This window comes from Mirounga leonina, unplaced genomic scaffold, assembly GCF_011800145.1.
Source record: "Mirounga leonina isolate KUSES-001 unplaced genomic scaffold, KU_Mleo_1.0 Mir_197, whole genome shotgun sequence".
Classification (NCBI taxonomy): domain Eukaryota; kingdom Metazoa; phylum Chordata; class Mammalia; order Carnivora; family Phocidae; genus Mirounga; species Mirounga leonina.
Genome location: NW_023270494.1, coordinates 13,526,238 through 13,545,133, shown reverse-complemented (window position 1 = coordinate 13,545,133; position 18,896 = coordinate 13,526,238). Strand labels below are relative to the sequence as shown.

Below are 18,896 nucleotides of genomic sequence, written 5' to 3'. Positions count from 1 at the left end.
ACGAAATGCCGTCACGGAGTAGAGACTCAGGGGTGAAACCAGATAATTGACTGGTTAAAACACAGTCTATGTACAAGGAGAGAACACATGGAAACTGTGTGCTCACTGCAAAGGGAAAAAAAAAAGGCTTTTAAACCACATCCACTGGAAATCATTAACTTCTTTTCCATAAGGTCAGCCCCTGTCATCCCCTTGCCCCCCCCCCTTTTTTTTAAAGACTAAAATACTAGCAGAGACTTTGTCCTTGGAGGTATTTATCAGCGAGATGACATCCAGGCATTTTAGAGAGAAATCCATTTTGCCAAGATGATGGCTCTGAACCCGTTAGTGGAGAAGAGTCACCTGTTCCTTTTCTAGAGCTCTATCCAGTCATTCACTGCAGGAGGAAGACAGGCAGTGCCCGGGGAAAAGTTAACACATCACCTTCCAGGCCTGAATAACTGAAGAGCTTATTAATCAATGACTGCTCTTTGGCAGAAGCCAGGTCAATGTTCACACTTGACATGCAAACATTATTCGGTGCTTAAATTCACTATTCAGACATCTCGACATCCTGTACAGGACGACTCATGTTGAAGTCACACTGAATCTAAGACATTACCAGTCACAGCACCCCTGCCCCCCCCAAAAAGCTATCACTTATAATTGCACAAATGCCATCAACTCCAACACACATCTCATTTTTAGGGTGTTTAAAAAGTAAAAATCAGTGGCCACCTTAGACTTGATGAGACATGGAAATGCCAGTTACAGCTAACGTGTTGAGAACCTACTATGTGGACCAAGCACCACTCGTAGCCCTTTTCATGATTAACACATTGAATCTTCCCAAGTACCCACTGAGGAGGAACTATGGTTAAACCCATTTATGGGTCACAAAGAGGTAAAGTAACATGCCTTAACCAGCAAAGCAGCTGACCCAGGAATCAAACCCAACTGCAGCCTGCCTCCCTCCACCATTCTGCCGCCATCCTGCTGATGACTATTTTGGAACAAGAGGACAGGTGTCTGTCACCTCTTGGAGCTGCCAAGATGTGCCAATCAAGATCCCAGACAGGTGAGTGAAAGCCAAGGTTAGGACTGGTTCTGAAACCAGAATTCCCAACCTCCAGCCAAGAGGCCACCAGACAGAGGGTCCAGGGCTCCAGCCTGTTATCACTCCCTCCTCCACCTTGGAAAAGGGAACTTACAATCTCCCAGGGACATGTGTCCTTTCAGCTTATGTCCGAGGAGGCCCCATTCTGGATGGCTGAAAAAGGGAAGAGACTGCAGACACTGAAAATGTGAGAACAAGCACCTTTCCTCTGAAAGAACTCAACTAACTTCTCTGCCTGTAGATCCCTGAGAGTCTAATTCTGAAGTGGTTTTCGTGAAGCATAGCTGAAGTGAAAGAGGAGAAAAGAACCACTGTTTATGGAGTATCTGACATGCATCCTCTCACCAAATTCTCCCAATAACCTCCTGAAGTGGCTGTCGCGTCCCCCTTTTCACAGCTGGGGAAGACTTACCATTGACTGCCTGAGCCCTGCTTTGGACCCTGCCTGGTTCAAGGTTGGTGAGTTCTCTGAATCTAGTAAATCATCCTGCTAAATGGGCCTGGCCAGCTGCTAGCTTTGGGCAGATCCCTGAAGTGTCCTCATCCAAGGTGCTCCAAGACCCAAAGGCTGGGGGTCACCATCAGGTGTAAGCAACACATTCACTGAGGTACCAACAACTGGGCTCAACAAACAAACACAAAGCTCTAGGTAAATAAATAGGAAAACTGTGCCTTATATATATATATTTTTAAGATTTTATTTATTTATTTGACAGAGAGATCGAGAACAGAAGTAGGCAGAGCGGCAGCAGAGGGAGAGGGAGAAGCAGGCTCCCCACTGAGCAGGGAGCCTGATGCGGGGCTCGATCCCAGAACCCTGGGATCATGACCTGAGCCAAAGGCAGATGCTTAACCGACTGAGCCACCCAGGCGTCCCGAAATTTTCACATTTAAAGTTGAAATCCCTTCCACTTCTACTCCAGGTTGGCAGCTATTGCAAATTTGTTGTGAACCAGGTCCATATTTTGATAAACTCTGTATTTCATACAATATGTAAAGGTATCCATAAACAAAAGACACTTAAGTGATTTTAATGGTTACCCACACTGAGGTTTCTAAACTCCTGGAGCTTCTTTTTTAATATGGAGTGAGGTAGGGATCTAACATTTTACTTTTCCATTTGAAATGTCAATTGACTTAAACATTATTTTCTGAGAAAATCACCCAGTGTCCTTTCTCCCTATTAAATTGAGATGCTTTATCTACTATATATCAAACTCCCATTATCAGCTTAGATCTACTTCTGTCTTTATGTCAATACCACACTCTCTTAATATGGTTTTGTTATCTGGTGGGATGAATCTCTTCTCCTTGTTTTTTTTTTTTTTTTTTTTTATGAGAGAGAGAAAGAGTGCTAGTGAGGCAGGGGTCAGGGGTCAGAGAGAGAGGGAGAGAGGGAATCTTAATCAGGCTCCGTGCCCAGTGTGGAGCCTGACACGGGGCTCAATCTCATGACCCTGAGATCACAACCTGAGCCAAAATCAAGAGTCAGATGCTTAACTGACTGAGCCACCCAGGTGCTGCTCCTCTCCTTGTTCTTTGTCCGAAATTTGTTCTTGCTATTTTTAGACTTTTCTTCTTCATTTTAATTTTACAATCAATTTATGACAATCCTGTTGGGATTTTGAATGGAATTACATTTAATTTGGAAATTAATTTAGAAAATGGCTAATTCTTCACTGTATTTAGTTTTCCCATCCAGGCATATGGAGCATTTATCATTTATTCAGGTCTTTGTTATGCCCCTTTAGTTTATAAAAGTTAAATTGTTCCTAGGTACCTTAAAGGTGTCTTGGTATTAATCATGCTATCTGACCTCGTATGAGCTTTAAATGCATTTGGTGAGACAGATGATTAAATGAGCAATTATTAGCTAGCCTGACAAGTGCTGTAGGGAGGGAAGCACAAATATGGTAGTATACAAACATCTAGAGAGGCACACAGCCTGGGCTCTAACCCTTAGCAGAAGGGCACACTTAGAAGGCAGGTCTCAATCATCTCCATCTAACTCTTCAAAACTTCAGGAGATATCCTATTACGTGAAATTACTCAGAAAGAACCTAGGGTTTCTACAATTCAAAAAGATCTCCAATTCATAAACATCTTTTGGGTGAGTAGAATCAATGTTGATGCTTATAATAGTTATGAGTAGGCTAATTTTTTTCCTGTTTCATTAACGAAATCAGGATATCACTGGAAAATGGGGTACCTGGGTGGCTCAGTCGGTTAAGCATCTGCCTTTGGCTCAGGTCATGATCCCAGGGTCCTGGGATGGAGTGCTCGGCAGGGAGTCCGTTTGTCCCTCTGCCCCTCCCCCTGCTCATGCTTGCACTCTCACTCTCTAATAATAAAATAAAAATTTTAAAAATCTTAAAAAAAAAAGGGTATCACTGGAAAGAAAGAGGACTAAAAACTTCTGCTTCATGGCTACAAAAAAAGAAAAACAAGACTCATTGCATAACCTTTAGTAAGTTATTTGACATCTCATTGCAACATTGTGCATAGTTCCTCAATTTTTATATGACTTTTTTATTTATTTTATTTTTTTTAAGATTTTATTTATTTATTTGTCAGAGAGAGAGCACGCACAAGCAGGGGCAGCAGCAGGCAGAGAGAGAGGGAGAAGCAGGTTCCCCGCTGAGCAGGGGGCCCGATGTGGGACTCGATCCCAGGACCCTGGGATCATGACCTGAGCTGAAGGCAGCTGCTTAACCAACTGAGCCACCCAGGCGTCCCTATATGACTTTTTTAAAGAAAAAAACCCGCATATATAAATAAAAATTTGTTTTTGGTTATGCCATGTGAGAGTAAGATACGTTGGCTGATTCTTCAGTCTTGAATATGTCAGCACGTATCTCCTGGGAACAAAAACATTCCATATACACACATGTGTATATGGGGATAAAGACCACAGGCAAGAAATTTAATATTGCCTCAATACTGTACCTTATTACCTAATATATAGGTCCAGACTTAGGTTTCCCTAAATGTCCCAAGAATAGCTCTTCTTGTCCTCTGCACTGGCCCATCCCCCCTTAATTCAGAATCTAATCATGGCTTTGGGCCTTAAATTCAGTAGTTGAATTACTTTAGTCTTTAATCTGGGGCAGTTCCCTAGGTTCATGACATGTTCTTTTAAAAAGTTGTCACTAGCTGTTTTACAGAATGTCTTTCAATTTGGATTTGTCTGATTGTTTCCTCCTCGTTGATTCAGGTTAAACATTTTTGGTAAGGATAATCCACCGGGATGCTGTGTTGTCTAGTGTGTCAGAATGGGAGGCACACTGTCAGTGTGTCCTATTATTGGTGATGCAAAATTTGCTTACTTGATGGTATCCACTGGACTCCTCCACTGTTTGTAATTAATACATAATCTCTGGGGTGATACTTTGAGACAGGGTGAATTCCTGTTCCCCAATACCGTTTCATTCAATGGTTTTAGCATCCATTGATGACTCTTGTTTGAGCCAATTATTAGTGTAATAGCTGTAAAACGGTCTTCTAGACCTTGATAGTTGGCCTTCCTTTCCCAACCCTGATTTCTGGTTTCCCAACCATGATTCAGCCTTGTCCCTTTGATTATGCTGCTTCTGACCAGTCTGGCAAACTGTCTTCCCAACCCTTAGTACTAACAGTCAAGTCTTTTTGGATTTACCACAGCGTCAGTGAACCAAGCCTCGACAGAAAGCAAATACTGCTTTAAGCTATATCTATTAATATAGCCTGACTATAACTTGGAGAATTACAAAGCTAGCTGGATAGATGCTGCTTTTGCTCACATCTTTTACATCCAGCCTCTCAGATCACAAATTGAACCACAAATAGCAAAGACACCGTCTTAAGGAATCAAACATGATCTGTTTCGCATTGTCCTCAAAATGATACTATTAGACACCGAGTGAGCAAGGGCATTGACTTTCCACTTCATGGACCAAAGTGGATAATAATCCTTCGAAACGGCAAATGGAGGTGTTTTGTGCAAACTTCTTTTTAGCACGTACTGATTTATTAGAGAAAATTGCAGATTTTGTAGGTGGCTGGTTATAATAATATAAGGTTAAAAACAGAACCATAAAAGTTGAAGACACCAGAGATCACATCTAAAAATAAAGCAAATGTTTTTTTTTTCTGTAAGCCTCAATGAGAAGCCATTTGAGGAAAAGATAATCAGCTTCAGAGACCTCTAAATATGGATTCTAGAGTTCTCACCGCCACCTCACTGTACAAATTAATTTTAGCAAACTTTGAAATCTGTAAATAAATTATTTTACCTTACATCCATCCATGTTGCCCTCTTGATGTTAAAAATACAAAAGTAATACTAATAATGAAACAAACTTCATGATGACTATTGCAATAATAAATCCTCAATAAACAGAGTTCTTATGATAAAATTCCCTTTTTGTCAGTCTACCAGTGGAAGCTATTTGTGGTCAGGAGGAGAACATTTCTGGCCAATTCCCCAAGGCAATGCAAGTTAGGCAAAGTCAAAGAATTGAAATGTTTACTCAATTCATTGAAAGAAGGCACCCACCCAAGAGAAGATATTAGATTTCTCAGTTAATGAGATAATCTAATTCCCTAAAACCAAACCCAATTTTGTGATTAAAAATTCGTGTTTTTTTTTTTTTTTAAGATTTTTTAAAGTAATCTCTGCACCCAATGTGGGGATCGAACTCACAACCCCGAGATCAAGAGTTGCTTGCTCCACTGACCAAGCCCCCCAGCTGCCTGGAAAATGAGTCTTAGAAAAGATAATAGTCAGAAGCTGGACTTGAAAGCCATGGGAAGGGAAGGTCCTTCCCAGGACCAGGGTGCTCTCCATCCTGGAGCTTCGGAGCTTTCTTTTTGCTATCACTTCTCTCCCTAGATAACCTGCCTCGTTTCATTCTCTGAATCATGGCCTACACCTCTCTCTGAACCCCAGATTCATACATCCAACTCCTTACCTGCTGTTTTCACTTGTAAGTCTCAATGGCACCTCAAACTGATTGTGTCTCAAGTAGAACTCTTGATTCTCTCCCCTGCTCCCCACCATGCCAATCAGGGTCAGTAGACAAAGCTGGATATCCTGAGGTCAGACTTCTTTTGCCCCCCTCTAGTGCATCAAGTCCAACAGAAAATCAGTCTGTCTCCAAAATACATCTATCCTTGCTCTCTTTATCCACTGTCATCTCTCCAGCCCAAGCCACCATTACCTTTGGTCTGGATGATTGCGATCATTTGCCAACTAGGCTCCCTGCTTCCCATCTTGCTCTCTTACCCCCCATTCTCCACAGAACGGCTAGAGCAAACATTTAAAAACATAAATGACGTAAAGTAACGTGGTCTCTTAAACTGGATTCTAGAACAGAAAAAGGACTTTAGTGGGAAAATCTGGTGAAATCTGAACCAGGTCCGCAGTTTTGAGAAATGTAACAGGGTCATCGTTAGGGGATGACAATGCTAGGGGAAGCTGGATAAAAGGTACATGCGAACTCTCTGTACTATCTTTGCAAATTTAGTGTAAATTTAAGATTATTCCAAACCAAAAAGTTTATTTCAAAACCCCATAAATATCGTGTTTTGCCTTTGTTTAAAATCCTTGCATAACTTCCCACTGTACTAAAATCCAAACTCTTTGCCATGGGCTCATAGGTCTTACATCATCTGGCTTCCAATACTTTTTTTCTTAACGTTTGTTTATTTAAGTAATCCCAGTGTAGGGCTCGAACTCACGACCCTGAGATCAAGAGTCACAAGGTCTTCCTACTGAGCCAACCAGGCGCCCCTGATACTTAAAAGAAAAAAAAAAAAACCCCACAAAACTCATTTCCTACCAGCTAATGCTCTGACCACTGGTTTTCTGGAATGTGCCAGGCCATGTCAGATCCTGAGGCCTTGGCCTTTATTGTCCCTACATTAGCTTGCTAGGGCGGCCATAACAAAATACCAGAGATTGAGTGGCTTAAACAACCTAATCCTATTTTCTCACAGTTCTGGAGGCTCAAAGTCCACCATCAGAGCGTTGGCAGGTTTAGTTTCTTTGAGACATCTCCCTTCAGACTGCAGGTGGCCATCTTTTTGCTGTGTTTCTCATGCAGTCTTCTCATATGGTCTTTCCTCTGGGCTCATGCGCCCCGAGTTTTGTGTGTCCAAGTTTTCTCTTCTTTAAGGCCAACAGGTTGGATTAGGGCCCATCCCAATGGCCTCATTTAACTTAATCACCTCCTCAAAGCCTCATCTCCAAACACAGTGATATTCTGAGGTACTTCAACATAGGGATTCTGGGAGGACACAACTCAGCCCCTAACAATCTCCTGTCCTGGACAACCCTGCAGATGGTTGGCTTCTTCCATGCTCACATCTCACCTGGACCTATCACCTCTTCTGAGAGGCATTTCCTGACCACTTGGCTTCAAACCGAGTACCCCCTCCACCCTATTTCTTGCCTGCTTTGCATTGACTACAGCTGGAATTGTTTACTTGCTTATTATCCGCTTTTCCCCACTCCAGGAGTAGCAGAGGCTTTGTCTGCCTTATTGCTGCATCCTCACCGCTTCTTATAATGCTTGGCCCATTAGCACTCAACATTTGTTGAACAAGAAACGGCTTATTGGCAATTCAGACAAAAGCAGAGTCTCGTTAGGAGATCATCAATACAGTTAATTCCCGGGTATGACCGTGAAAGAAGAAGCACCTAGTATTTTCATGGCACGTTACAGTTTATGAAGTGTTTCCAGGTAAATGAACCTGTCTGGATCCTCCACGCTGTGATGCAAGCATTATTTACTCTATTTTCTTGATAAAGAAACCATTGCCTAAGGTCACGGCGCAGCTGAGACCTCAATACTGATCTTTCTGTTTCACAAAGAACAACTTTGTGTTCTCTGATTACAACTAGAAACTAAATAGATCCACATACCACTTTTAGGGAGCCTCCAAGGAGAGCTCTGTGAAGGACCAGACTCACACTTCCAGGAACTAAGCTGGACATTCTTTCCATCTGCTCAGAAGAGTTTTGTTGCTGAGGAATAATGGCCAAACAAGAATAAATACGGTGCCCTAAGGCCCTTTTATTGTGTGTGTGTGTGGGGGGGTAGGTGGTGCTGGTGGTTATATAAACATGCTTTTTGTAAACTATTCTGTTTCCAGGGATATGAAGCAGTGAAGAAATTGGGAGTACCTGATTTCCTGTCTTCACAGTTGGTTTTATTTTTTATTTTTTTAAAGATTTTATTTATTTATTTGACGGAGAGAGACACAGCCAGAGAGGGAACACAGCAGGGGGAATGGGAGAGGGAGAAGCAGGCTTCCCGCGGAGCAGGGAGCCTGATGCGGGGCTCCATCCCAGGACCCTGAGATCATGACCTGAGCCGAAGGCAGACGCTGAACGACTGAGCCACCCAGGCACCCCCATAGTTGGTTTTAAATAGCACTTAATATTTCCTTTTAAAACCTGTACTTCTCCGCCTTGACCCCCCCCCCAAGATTCACCTGGGAGAGCTTTATAAATCCTAGTGCTTGGACCCCTAGCCCCGACCAATGAAATCAGAGCCCCGGGGGATGGGACAGTGGCATCAGGGAGTGCAAAGCTTCCCAGGTGACTTTAATATGTAGCCTCCATTGATCTCCATTGGTCTAGATCCCCAAATTGGGGGGGGGGGTTGCATCTCCCCTCCATTAACTAGAGGATGGACTTTCTAAAACTGCAGACACTCGCAGTTGGAGAATTTGGCATTCCTAGAGGCACAGTGTTCTATCCTTCCTGTGTGCTGGCTGGTTGAGACCAGTCTGCACCCAGGACCAATTAAATCAGAATCCCAGAGGGTGGAACTCAGCCAGGAGCTGTTGTTAAAATTTCTCAGGTAAGTCCAATGTGCAGCCAAGGTTGAGAGCCACTGCATTAAATGGTGCTGCCTTTGTTTGGAAGAGGAAATAAAGGTGAGTCTGCTCCCCATTAACCCCACAGAGCCACAGTAACCCGGCAGTAGCTGCCACACGTGTGTAAAGCACTTTCTCTCCCAGATCTAGATTTATGGCCTCAGACAAACAACAGAACCCTACCTTGGCATGGTGCCATCCTCCCCAGCACTAATTAAAACCTAAATAATTCTCATTATTATGCGCATAAAATAAATGGGCTTCAATTTAAGACAACTTTCCCACTGTGTCCTGGTTAATGTAATCACAACTTACAGGTTTTCACTATCATAAATATGAGTTTTATTTTAACAAGGAGAAGATATTTATAGCCAGTCATCCCACTGCTATTTTTTTTTTTTAACTAAATATGGGGTCACGTAAAAAAATTACTTGTATGGTGATGGATAATGGGATAACAAAAGTACTCTATTCAGGGCGCCTGAGTGGCTCAGTTGGTTAAGCGACCGCCTTCGGCTCAGGTCATGATCCTGGAGTCCCGGGATTGAGTCCCGCATTGGGCTCCCTGCTCAGCAGGGAGTCTGCTTCTCCCTCTGACCCTCTCATGTGCTGTCTCTCTCACTCTCTCTCTCAAATAAATAAATAAAATCTTTAAAAAAAAATGTACTCTATTCAATCACTAATCAATATGATTATCACTAGCGTCTTTCAATTTAATTACTGCTTCTTATCGTCCGACATCAATTTCATTACGTGTCTGGCAGGTAGAGGAGGAAACAGGGTGCAGATAACGGTATGAAGGATGCTAGCTGAATGATAAGACTATATACCCAGAAAATGCAAAGAAATAAACTGAGTTTATTAAATAATTTGGCAAAGCAATGAGACCGGAGAAATACCCATTACTGCACTACATTTTCTAGCAACTCTGCCTCCCACCAACAATTCCGTACTCCTCCCCGGACAGAAAAAGAGCATGGCAGCACACGACATCTGCTTGAGGCTCTAGTTTTGAACCCCTGGACAAAATTATCTTTTAATAATGAAAGTATTATTACATAAATATATATTTGCCATGTTCTGATTTTGAAGAAGTAACAAGTGTGAATGAAAACCAATGAAGTCTTCCTTTTCCGCCTCCCTGGGACCAACCTCGAAGCAGCTGGGTGACCCAACAGCTGCTGTTGAATATGGAAATCGGAGGAAGGTGAATTGGCCAAGAAGTTTGATCAGGCCAGGGCTGGTCTGTCTGGTCCTGTGGCCTCCGAAGCAAGACCTGGGGATCTATGGAGTGCAGCCCGGCAGAGGCTGGGATGGGAACCTGGACAAACTGGGCGCCATGACAGAGAGATGTGGTGCAGGCCCCACGGGTGGTCTCAGAGTCAGCAAGCTGGGGAGAAGGAGGCAATACAGGGGGCCAGGGCTCACATTTCTCCCAGAGGAAGCAAATTGTGTTGACAAGGACCACCTACAAGCACCCAAGTGCTCAGCGCTTCTCTTATGGGCCAGACTAAATCTCAGAGAGCATGGACAGAGGATGTGGATGGAGGATGCTGATGCCAACCATGGATCCTGACTTTCAGGTGGCTAACCTGGGATTTTAAGATCCTACCAGAGTAGTAAAAAGAACTTAGCGGGCGCCTGGGTGGCTCAGTTGGTTAAGCGACTGCCTTCGGCTCATGTCATGATCCTGGAGTCCCGGGATCGAGTCCCGCATCGGGCTCCCTGCTCGGCGGGGAGTCTGCTTCTCCCTCTGACCCTCCCCCCTCTCATGTGCTCTCTCTCATTCTCTCTCTCTCAAATAAATAAATAAAATCTTTAAAAAAAAAATAAAATAAAGAACTTAGCACCCGCCACAAAGGGATACGGGATAACAAAATGACAACCATGTACATTTTTTTTGACTAGTTGAATTGAACAGAGAGAATAAACCAGAAGATCACGCTGGTCCTATCAACCTATAAGGATCATGATGAGCCTGCACATCCCTTCACACCTCTACAAATGGGGCGGTTTTACCTACTCATGAGGACAGAACCACAGGGAAAAAGAGAAAGCAAGGGAATGTGTTTATAAAGACTGAGACATTAAAAAACATTCCCCACGCCATGTTTTCAGATTGGGCTGGCTAACGCAGTTCAGGTGCGTCTGCTCTGTATCAGCCTTTCCCTGATGGTCCTCAGCTACATCAAAAAGTCAAAACAGTCAAGCCCATTTCAATATCAAGTGTCCGGCAATTGTTTAAAGAAGTACACTTAAGTATGGAATACAGTGCAGCCATTTAAAAATCATACAGGGAAGGATACCTCATGACATGTTAAAAACAGCATACTATGTGATTCAGTTTTGGGAGAACTGGCTAAAAAATAAATTTATGGTGATCTGCCCCATGAACATGAAGTGCTATCAGCAATAATCTTGGAATTATAGAAAAACTATTGGTTTTTCTTTTCTTTTTGGGGGGGGAGGGGTGCCTCTTTTGCATTTCCCAAGTTTTTTGTTTTGTTTTGTTTTTTTTAAAGATTTTATTTATTTATTTGACAGAGAGAGACACAGCGAGAGAGGGAACACAAGCAGGGGGAGTGGAGGAGGGAGAAGCAGGCTTCCCGCTGAGCAGGGAGCCCGATGCGGGGCTCGATCCCAGAACCCTGGGATCATGACCTGAGCCGAAGGCAGACGCTTAACGACTGAGCCACCCAGGCGCCCCGCATTTCCCAAGTTTTAATAACCATGTATTAGTTTCCCAATCAGAGAAGTCATTATTTTACAAAGGTTCAAGTTTAAAGGCAATGTAACATTATTTTAGACGTTGAGGTTTTGATGTACTTGGCCACCAAAGGACGTCTTATTTCAGGCTGCTGACAAGGATATGGTCCTAAACTTTTCCCTTGAGGTTACCAACCACTAAGGGATGCTAACCATTGGGGATCCTGAGAGTACCCCAGCCAGTTGGATTCTTCTCTCCCCTGAAAAGTTCAGGAATTCTGGAGAAGGCATTCGACTGGGACGGCTGGTGACATCTATTGATTGGGTCAAATTCTGAGATCTGGTGGGTGCTGTTCTGATTTGAGTCTCTCCAACCAGGGGTTAGCAAACTTTTTTTAGGTAGTAAATAGTTTAGGCTTTATGGGCCATATGAGCTCTGTTGCAAGTATACAACTCTGCTGTTGTAGCAGGAAAGCAGCCTTGATAATACCCAAATGAGTGTGACTGTGTTCCAGAAAAACTTGATTTACAAAAAAAGTAGTCTGCCGACCACTGATAACCTCCAGGTTTCTTAACTTAGTTCAAGAAGATGAAGTGACCAGGTAAAAGCCACGTCAGTCCCTGCACATATAGTAATATCCCCTTATCCGCATTTCGCTTTCCATGGATTCAGTTACATGTGGTCAACTGTGGCCTGGAAGTGGATGAACCTCCTTCTGACCTGTCATCAAAGGGTCAGTAGCAGCCTAATGGTAGGACACTATGCCTACACCATTCACCACACTTCATCTCATCACGTAGGCATTTTATCATCTTACATCATCACAAGAAGGGTGACTAAAGTACAGTAAGATATTTTGAGAGAGTGAGAGAGATCCTATTCATATAATTTTTACTACAAAATATTGTTCTAATTGTTCTATTTGATCATTGTTGCTCTTAATCCCTTATTTGTGCCTAATTTATAAGTTAAACTTTATAATAGGTATGGATATATAAGAAGAAACAGGTGTATATGCGGTTTGGTATTATCTGTGGTTTCAGGCATCCAGTGGGGGTCTTGGAATGTGTCCCCCACACAGAAGGGGGGGACTACCGTGGAGAGGTCATGACTGAACGCCGCTTTTTAAGGTCTTTCCAACTCTGAGGGCTTAGCAGTGTCAACTCTGCGCTGAAGGGAGGGAAGCCCATTATCATGCTTATGTTTTTATTATGTTGGTTCTTCCTCCAGCTAAGCTATGAGTACCTGAAGTTTGAGAAATGAGTCTGCATTTTTAATACCTGCGTGCAACTCATACATACTCATACTGAAAAGAGAAGGTGCTTGATATGCCCTTGCTGAATACTGCATGAAGGAATGAGTGTCCTCCCACACCAAGCTGCTGTGAAACAGAGCTCTTGAGTGATGCCCCTTGGGAACCACTCTATCTCTGTCCAGGCAGACTCCACTTTGAAAAGGACAACCTGTGTTCCCCCACAAATATACCTGTAGCTTCCAGAAGAATCTGTTCCTGCCATAGGCAGGAACTTCCTTTTTTTTTTTTTTTTAAAGATTTTATTTATTTATTTATCAGAGAGAGAGCACAAGCAGGGGGCGTGGCAGGCAGAGGGAGAAGCAGGCTCCCCACCAAGCAAGGAGCCCGATGGGGGACTGGATCCCAGGACCCTGGGATCAAGACCTGAGCCGAAGGGGTCACCTTGTCAGGAAACGCTCTCTTGACCATTTTGACACAATCTTAATATTCATCTTTCTCCACAAAAGCAAAACATGTAAATGAAGTAGAAATTAATAGGTGAAGCTCTGCAGCTTCTAGATCCAGGCTCTTCCTTCAGTGGGTCCCAATGGAACCCAGAGTCCAATCTTAGGGTGAGGCTCTTGACAGGGCAAAACATCCACTCCCAAAGTGAAAGGCAACTCAAAATGACACTGCCCCAACAGAAAGAGGCTGGGGGAAAAGCCAGGTCAGAAGATGGATTCTCAGCAATACTAATAAAGTATGGGGCTGATCTACAAAGACTCGGCTTGTCCCATAAGGTTAGTAATTTGCAGGAGGGGTACACTGATTTTAACATGGGATATATGTGTATTAGTGTATATATGTGAACATAATCATAGTCTAAAAAATCTATACAGTATGCACACATATATATTTGGTAGTATTCATTTTTCTTTTTTTTTTTTTAAGATTTTATTTATTTGAGAGAGAAAGAAAGCACGGGGAGGGGGAGGGACAGAAGGAGAAGCAGACTCCCCACCGAGCAGGGAGCCCAACATGGAGCTCAATCCCAGGACCCTGGGATCACGACTTGAGCCAAACGCAGACGCTCAACCGATTGAGCCACCCAGGCATCCCTGTACTCATTTTTCTAAGTAAATGTTAATAGTCACTGAGAAGATGTACGCTCAATCCAGTGATCTGAAAGTAAATCCTGGAACTCAAGGTCCCCACCATCCCCCTCAAACGCCAATGACAATCATTCTAGGTCACCGAGATTTCTGCACAGAGGTCCATGGAAAGGACATAAAGATGGGAAGAAAGGCTAGACAACAAAGAAATTCCAGGGAGAAATCCCAGGGAAATGGTCCCAGAAAGCAAATGCTAGAGCTTCTCCAAGGTCCCAGGCACAGTCGTGACTCTCAGAGCCCAGGGGGTGAGGGCACAGTATGGAATGGGGGGCGGGGGGGGGGGGCGCGCCCTACTCACGCGGTCGTTGCTTCCTTTGTTGTCCTCATACTTGGTTTCTATATGAATGGAGAATTTCGGCAGAAAGGAACACTATGGGAAAAAAGTAAAGTTTCATTAGCATACCATTTTTCCTCTCTTCACATTCGCTGTATAGCCTCTGGATGGTATACATGACCATCATGCTGGGAGCACTCCTCCCGATACTAGGTCAATATCCAAATTCAGAGAGAAAGCCACCTTTGGCAACATGAACACACTTGCATCCAGAAGTCAGGCCAGAGTGAATGACCAAGCAATGGAAGGAGTATGTTCTGCGAGTCCTACGACAGGCTTTGGAAAAGCAAACCCTGAAACAGGCAGTTCCAGTTCTGGGGTGCTTACCTTTGCAGGAGAAACTGTCACTGCTGGGTACTTGGGGACCCAGCCTTAACCCTGATATAAATATTCATAGAAAGCTAGGGAGGTGGTATACAGTAGGAGAACTTTAAGATAACAAATGATTGACGTCAGACACACCTGGGTTTTGGTTTTGAGTTTATCACTTGACGGTGTGACTTGGGTCAAGTCATTTAACTTTGCTGAACCCCGGCAGCATGACAGGGTGACGTTTTGAGGGCTAAATGAAATCATGTGTAAAACACGTAAGTGCTGGGCACAGGGGAAGCGTTGAACAAATGAGAGCAATCAGCACGAGGTTGCGGCTGAGCTCAATATAAAGGGCAGCCCCTCTTTTTGGCAGCATGGGGGAGAGAAACCCCAAAAGCACACTGCCCTACTGTCCCAGTCTCAGTGAGTCACAGTCTGTGTATTAAGTAGATTTCAAGGGTGAATGTAGTTTGAGAAGAGGATTTTGATGGATGTTGATGTCACCTCCCTCCTGCTGGCACTGAGCTGGGCATTAACTTTCCCGGCCACAAGAGATGGGACAAAAGACTAATGGGTAAAATGACCCAGGAACTCCACCGGGAGCTGCAGGTGTCAGAGAAACTAGCTGATACGCTCACAATCCTGAGTCTGGCTCCTTTATTTATTTATCCAACGCACATGGAGCACGTACTCTATATACCAGGCACTGGTCTAAGCGCGTTCAAGTTCTCATTCATTTATTCCTCGTAAACATACCACGAAGTAGGTACTATCGTTATCATCCCTGCTTTAAAGATGAGGAAACGGGAGATGCATGGAGGCGGCGTGTTCTCTCTGCCGTGAGCTTTCCCGCTAGCTGAATTCAACTGGGTGAACTAGGAGTGGCCGAGTCAGATCCACATCCACATCCAAACAAAGAAAAGATGATCCAGCGTCTAACCAGCACGTGGGGGAGCAGCAACCCAGTGACGAGCAACCGAAACAAAAGGAGGCACCACGTGGGAGTCAAGATATTCTACCTGATCAAGGGAAGGAAGTTGAAGGAGAACCTGTGGCTCAAGGACGGGACCTGGAAGCTGATCTCCAGGAGCTGCCTCAGGCAAAGGCTGGAGGTATAACTGAAGATGACCCTGATGTCAAGGGGCCAAGTCTACCCTTTTTAGAACCCATTAGAATGCCAGAAGCAGGTGAAGGACTACTCCAGATTTAAATAAGGACAAGCTGAAACATGCAAACTACTCTTATTTGGGGTACTTCACTGTTGAAATTCTCTAAATAAAGTTTTACAGATGTTCCACAAAGAAAAAATAAATAAATAAAGATGAGGAAACGGAGACACAGAGAGGTTGAGTAAATGGCCCATGATCACACAGCTCGTAAACAGTAAGTATCCGGATTACAAGGCCGGTGGCCTGGTCCCAGTGTCCACGCTCTTCATCACTATCCCACTGGTTCTCAAAGTGGGGTCTCCAAACCCACAGCAGCAGTAGCATCCTAGAACAGGTTAGAAATGCAAATTCTTGGACCCAACCCTGTACGCACTGAATCAGAAGCTCTAGGGAAGGGGCTCAGGCATCTGTGTGTGTGTGTGTGTTTTAAAGATTTATTTATTTATTAGAGAGAGAGAGAGAGAACGAGGGAGGAGAGGCAGAGAGAGAGAATCCTCAAGCAGACTCTCTGCTGAGCACGGAGCCCAACGTGGGGCTCCATTCCAGGACCCTGAGATGAGCCGAAATCAAGAGTTGATGCTTAACTGACTGGGCCACCCAGGCGCCCTCCCAGGCATCTGTGTTTAACAAGCCTTCCAGGGGATGTAGATGCAGGCTTTCATTGGAAAACCACCTCACTATACCCCACACATGGGAAGAAAACAGGGTGCACTACCTAAAATTCAGGAGTTCACAATACCTCACCCCATGTGCTTCATCCCTCCCATTCCAGGATCCCCTTTCAGCACAGTTGAGAACCCTAGCAGCACGTGTACAAGAAGGCAGGGGCCTTGGACGTGCCATTGATAATTCCAACATCACATGGCTGTGTGCATTCGGCATTCATCTGTCTTAATCCAAGTGAAACAAGCAAGCTGAACCGTGACTAAGGAAACACAGAAACAATCAATCCCAGTAATTGTCTTTACGGAGAATGAAGCTCTGCGATTATTTATTAACACCTTCTTTGCTGTCTCCTCTCAAAACTCTCACTCCATAGCTGCTGCCCTCACGCATGCTGTCCCGGGGAGTTCCAAGGAGGGGCTGCTCATCACGAATCGAGACCCTGGAGGAACTGGAGCAGCTCAGAGCCCCACGGTGGAGCTCTTGACATGGGAACTTGGAGAGATGCACCTGCCGAGACCCTTTTAAAAATATCAAGCCTTCCGGCAAACTGATGGGTCCTTTTTAACCCATAATTCATAGCAGGATCAATGCAGTGCGTGCAGAGTGCCAGATGGCAGGAGAACAGAGTCGTCCTGGGCGGGGAGCTGGGTCTGGGTGTGTCAGAGTGGAACGTTCCGCGAGGAGTTTTTATCGGTTGAACCCCTAAACCACTTAACTAAGGTCAAATAAATGAATTTTAGCATTTGGGTATTAAACCCAAATATGAAATGCAAAACTCTTATGCAAATTAGCAGATGCTGCTATTTCCTGAGTCAAGGACTTAGGTTATTTTCATATCAGAATGGTAACCCTGCCAGAGGCTGGGAGTGCACCTGGTTTGGCCAGGCAGTGGGGGAGGGGAGGGAAACCCCTATGGGACAGGTCAACTCTAGGCTGGTCAGGGTCTTCTCCTGTAGCAGGGGTTTGGGACTGATCATCACCTTGGGATATCCAATGGCTGGTTTTCGGAGCCCTGGAGGTGTGGTGTCTCAAGTTAAAATCAGGAGTACCTCTGGCCTGGAGCATTTTCAGAGCTGTCACTAAAATCTTTCTGGCTAGAAATCCATCTTGAGATCAGGTTCTGCTCACCCCATACAGGTTAGCTGCCCTAAAAACCCAACCCACTAATCCTAGTAGAGCCTTAGCAGTTAAGCGAGGGTTTTCCTTCTTCCTGGCTGGCTTCTGAGGTTATACTAAATCCCTTCCCTTCTCTAGACCCCCTGGGCTTCCCTCTTCCTCCCCTGCAGTGGATAATTTTGACTTATAGTTTAATAAGACCATGTGATAGAAACACCCAGAGCGTCCCTCTCCTCCACTGCAGATCTGCTCATTTCTTTATGCTGCTTCTTATTCTTTGTGAATCAGAGAAAGACGCTGCTTTCCGCATTCCAGTGGAAAATAATGTAACAAGAACTGAGACACAGGGGGCAGCAGACCAGGGCTCAAATCTGAGAGGTATGGACTTGAGCAAATTATTTTGGCTTTCCCAGCCTCCGTTTCCCCACAACAGAATGGGGACCACCCTTCTCTACTCTATAGGAGTGTTGAGAAGATCCATGAGATCATCCGGGTAAACCCTAGCACAGTGCCTGGCACGGAGCAGATGCACAACAAAAAATATTTGTAAGTCTCTTCTCTGGAAACTTGTTTCATTGATTATTTGCATTTTCTCCTGGCTTCCTTCCTGCAGCCTAAAAAAATATCATGAAAAGTGTCATATTCCTAAAAAACAAGTATCAAGTTTCCTCAGTGATGTTCTTTCCTTCATCTACGGTCAATCCCATTTCTCCTGTATCCACAGTGTAACCCAGTTGGCTCAGTGGGTTAAGCATCTGCCTTGGGCTCAGGTCATGATCCCGGGGTCCTGGGATCGAGCCCCACATCGGGCTCCTTGCTCAGCGGGGTGCCTGTTTCTCCCTCTCCCGCTCGCCCCCCCCCCCCGCTTGTGCTCTCTCTCTCGCTATCTCTCTCTCTGTCAAATAAATAAATAAAATCTTAAAAAAAAAAAAAAAAAGAGTAGCCCATGCTTGCTGTCTGCATTTTTCCACCTCTCGCTCTTCTCGACCAGAGCAATAGGGTATGGGAATGGCCGAGTGTCAGGGAATTTTCAAATCAGCATTGCTTCCCTGTGCACACCCTGACGAACTCTCTACACTGTTCAGTATGAGCCAAGAATTCTGTCTTCCTGAAAAGCAGTTCCTTCTCTGCCTTCCCTTCCTTCCTCCACACCTTCAATGGAGGGGTCGCCTGGGTTCTGCCTTCTGCCCTATTTTTTTGCTCTGAACCCTCTCCCCCTTGGTGATC

General features: G+C 44.4%; 1 protein-coding gene across 10 annotated transcripts in view; it reads right to left on the bottom strand.

The window, feature by feature from the left end:
• PITPNC1 (phosphatidylinositol transfer protein cytoplasmic 1) overlaps positions 1-18,896 on the bottom strand; it is a 256,426-nt gene that overhangs the window by 72,471 nt on the left and 165,059 nt on the right. For all 10 annotated transcript variants that reach the window (XM_035026226.1, XM_035026231.1, XM_035026222.1 and 7 more), the window contains one exon: positions 14,371-14,442. In XM_035026226.1, the coding sequence (XP_034882117.1) occupies positions 14,371-14,442 (72 nt within the window). The remainder of the gene's footprint in view (positions 1-14,370; positions 14,443-18,896) is intronic.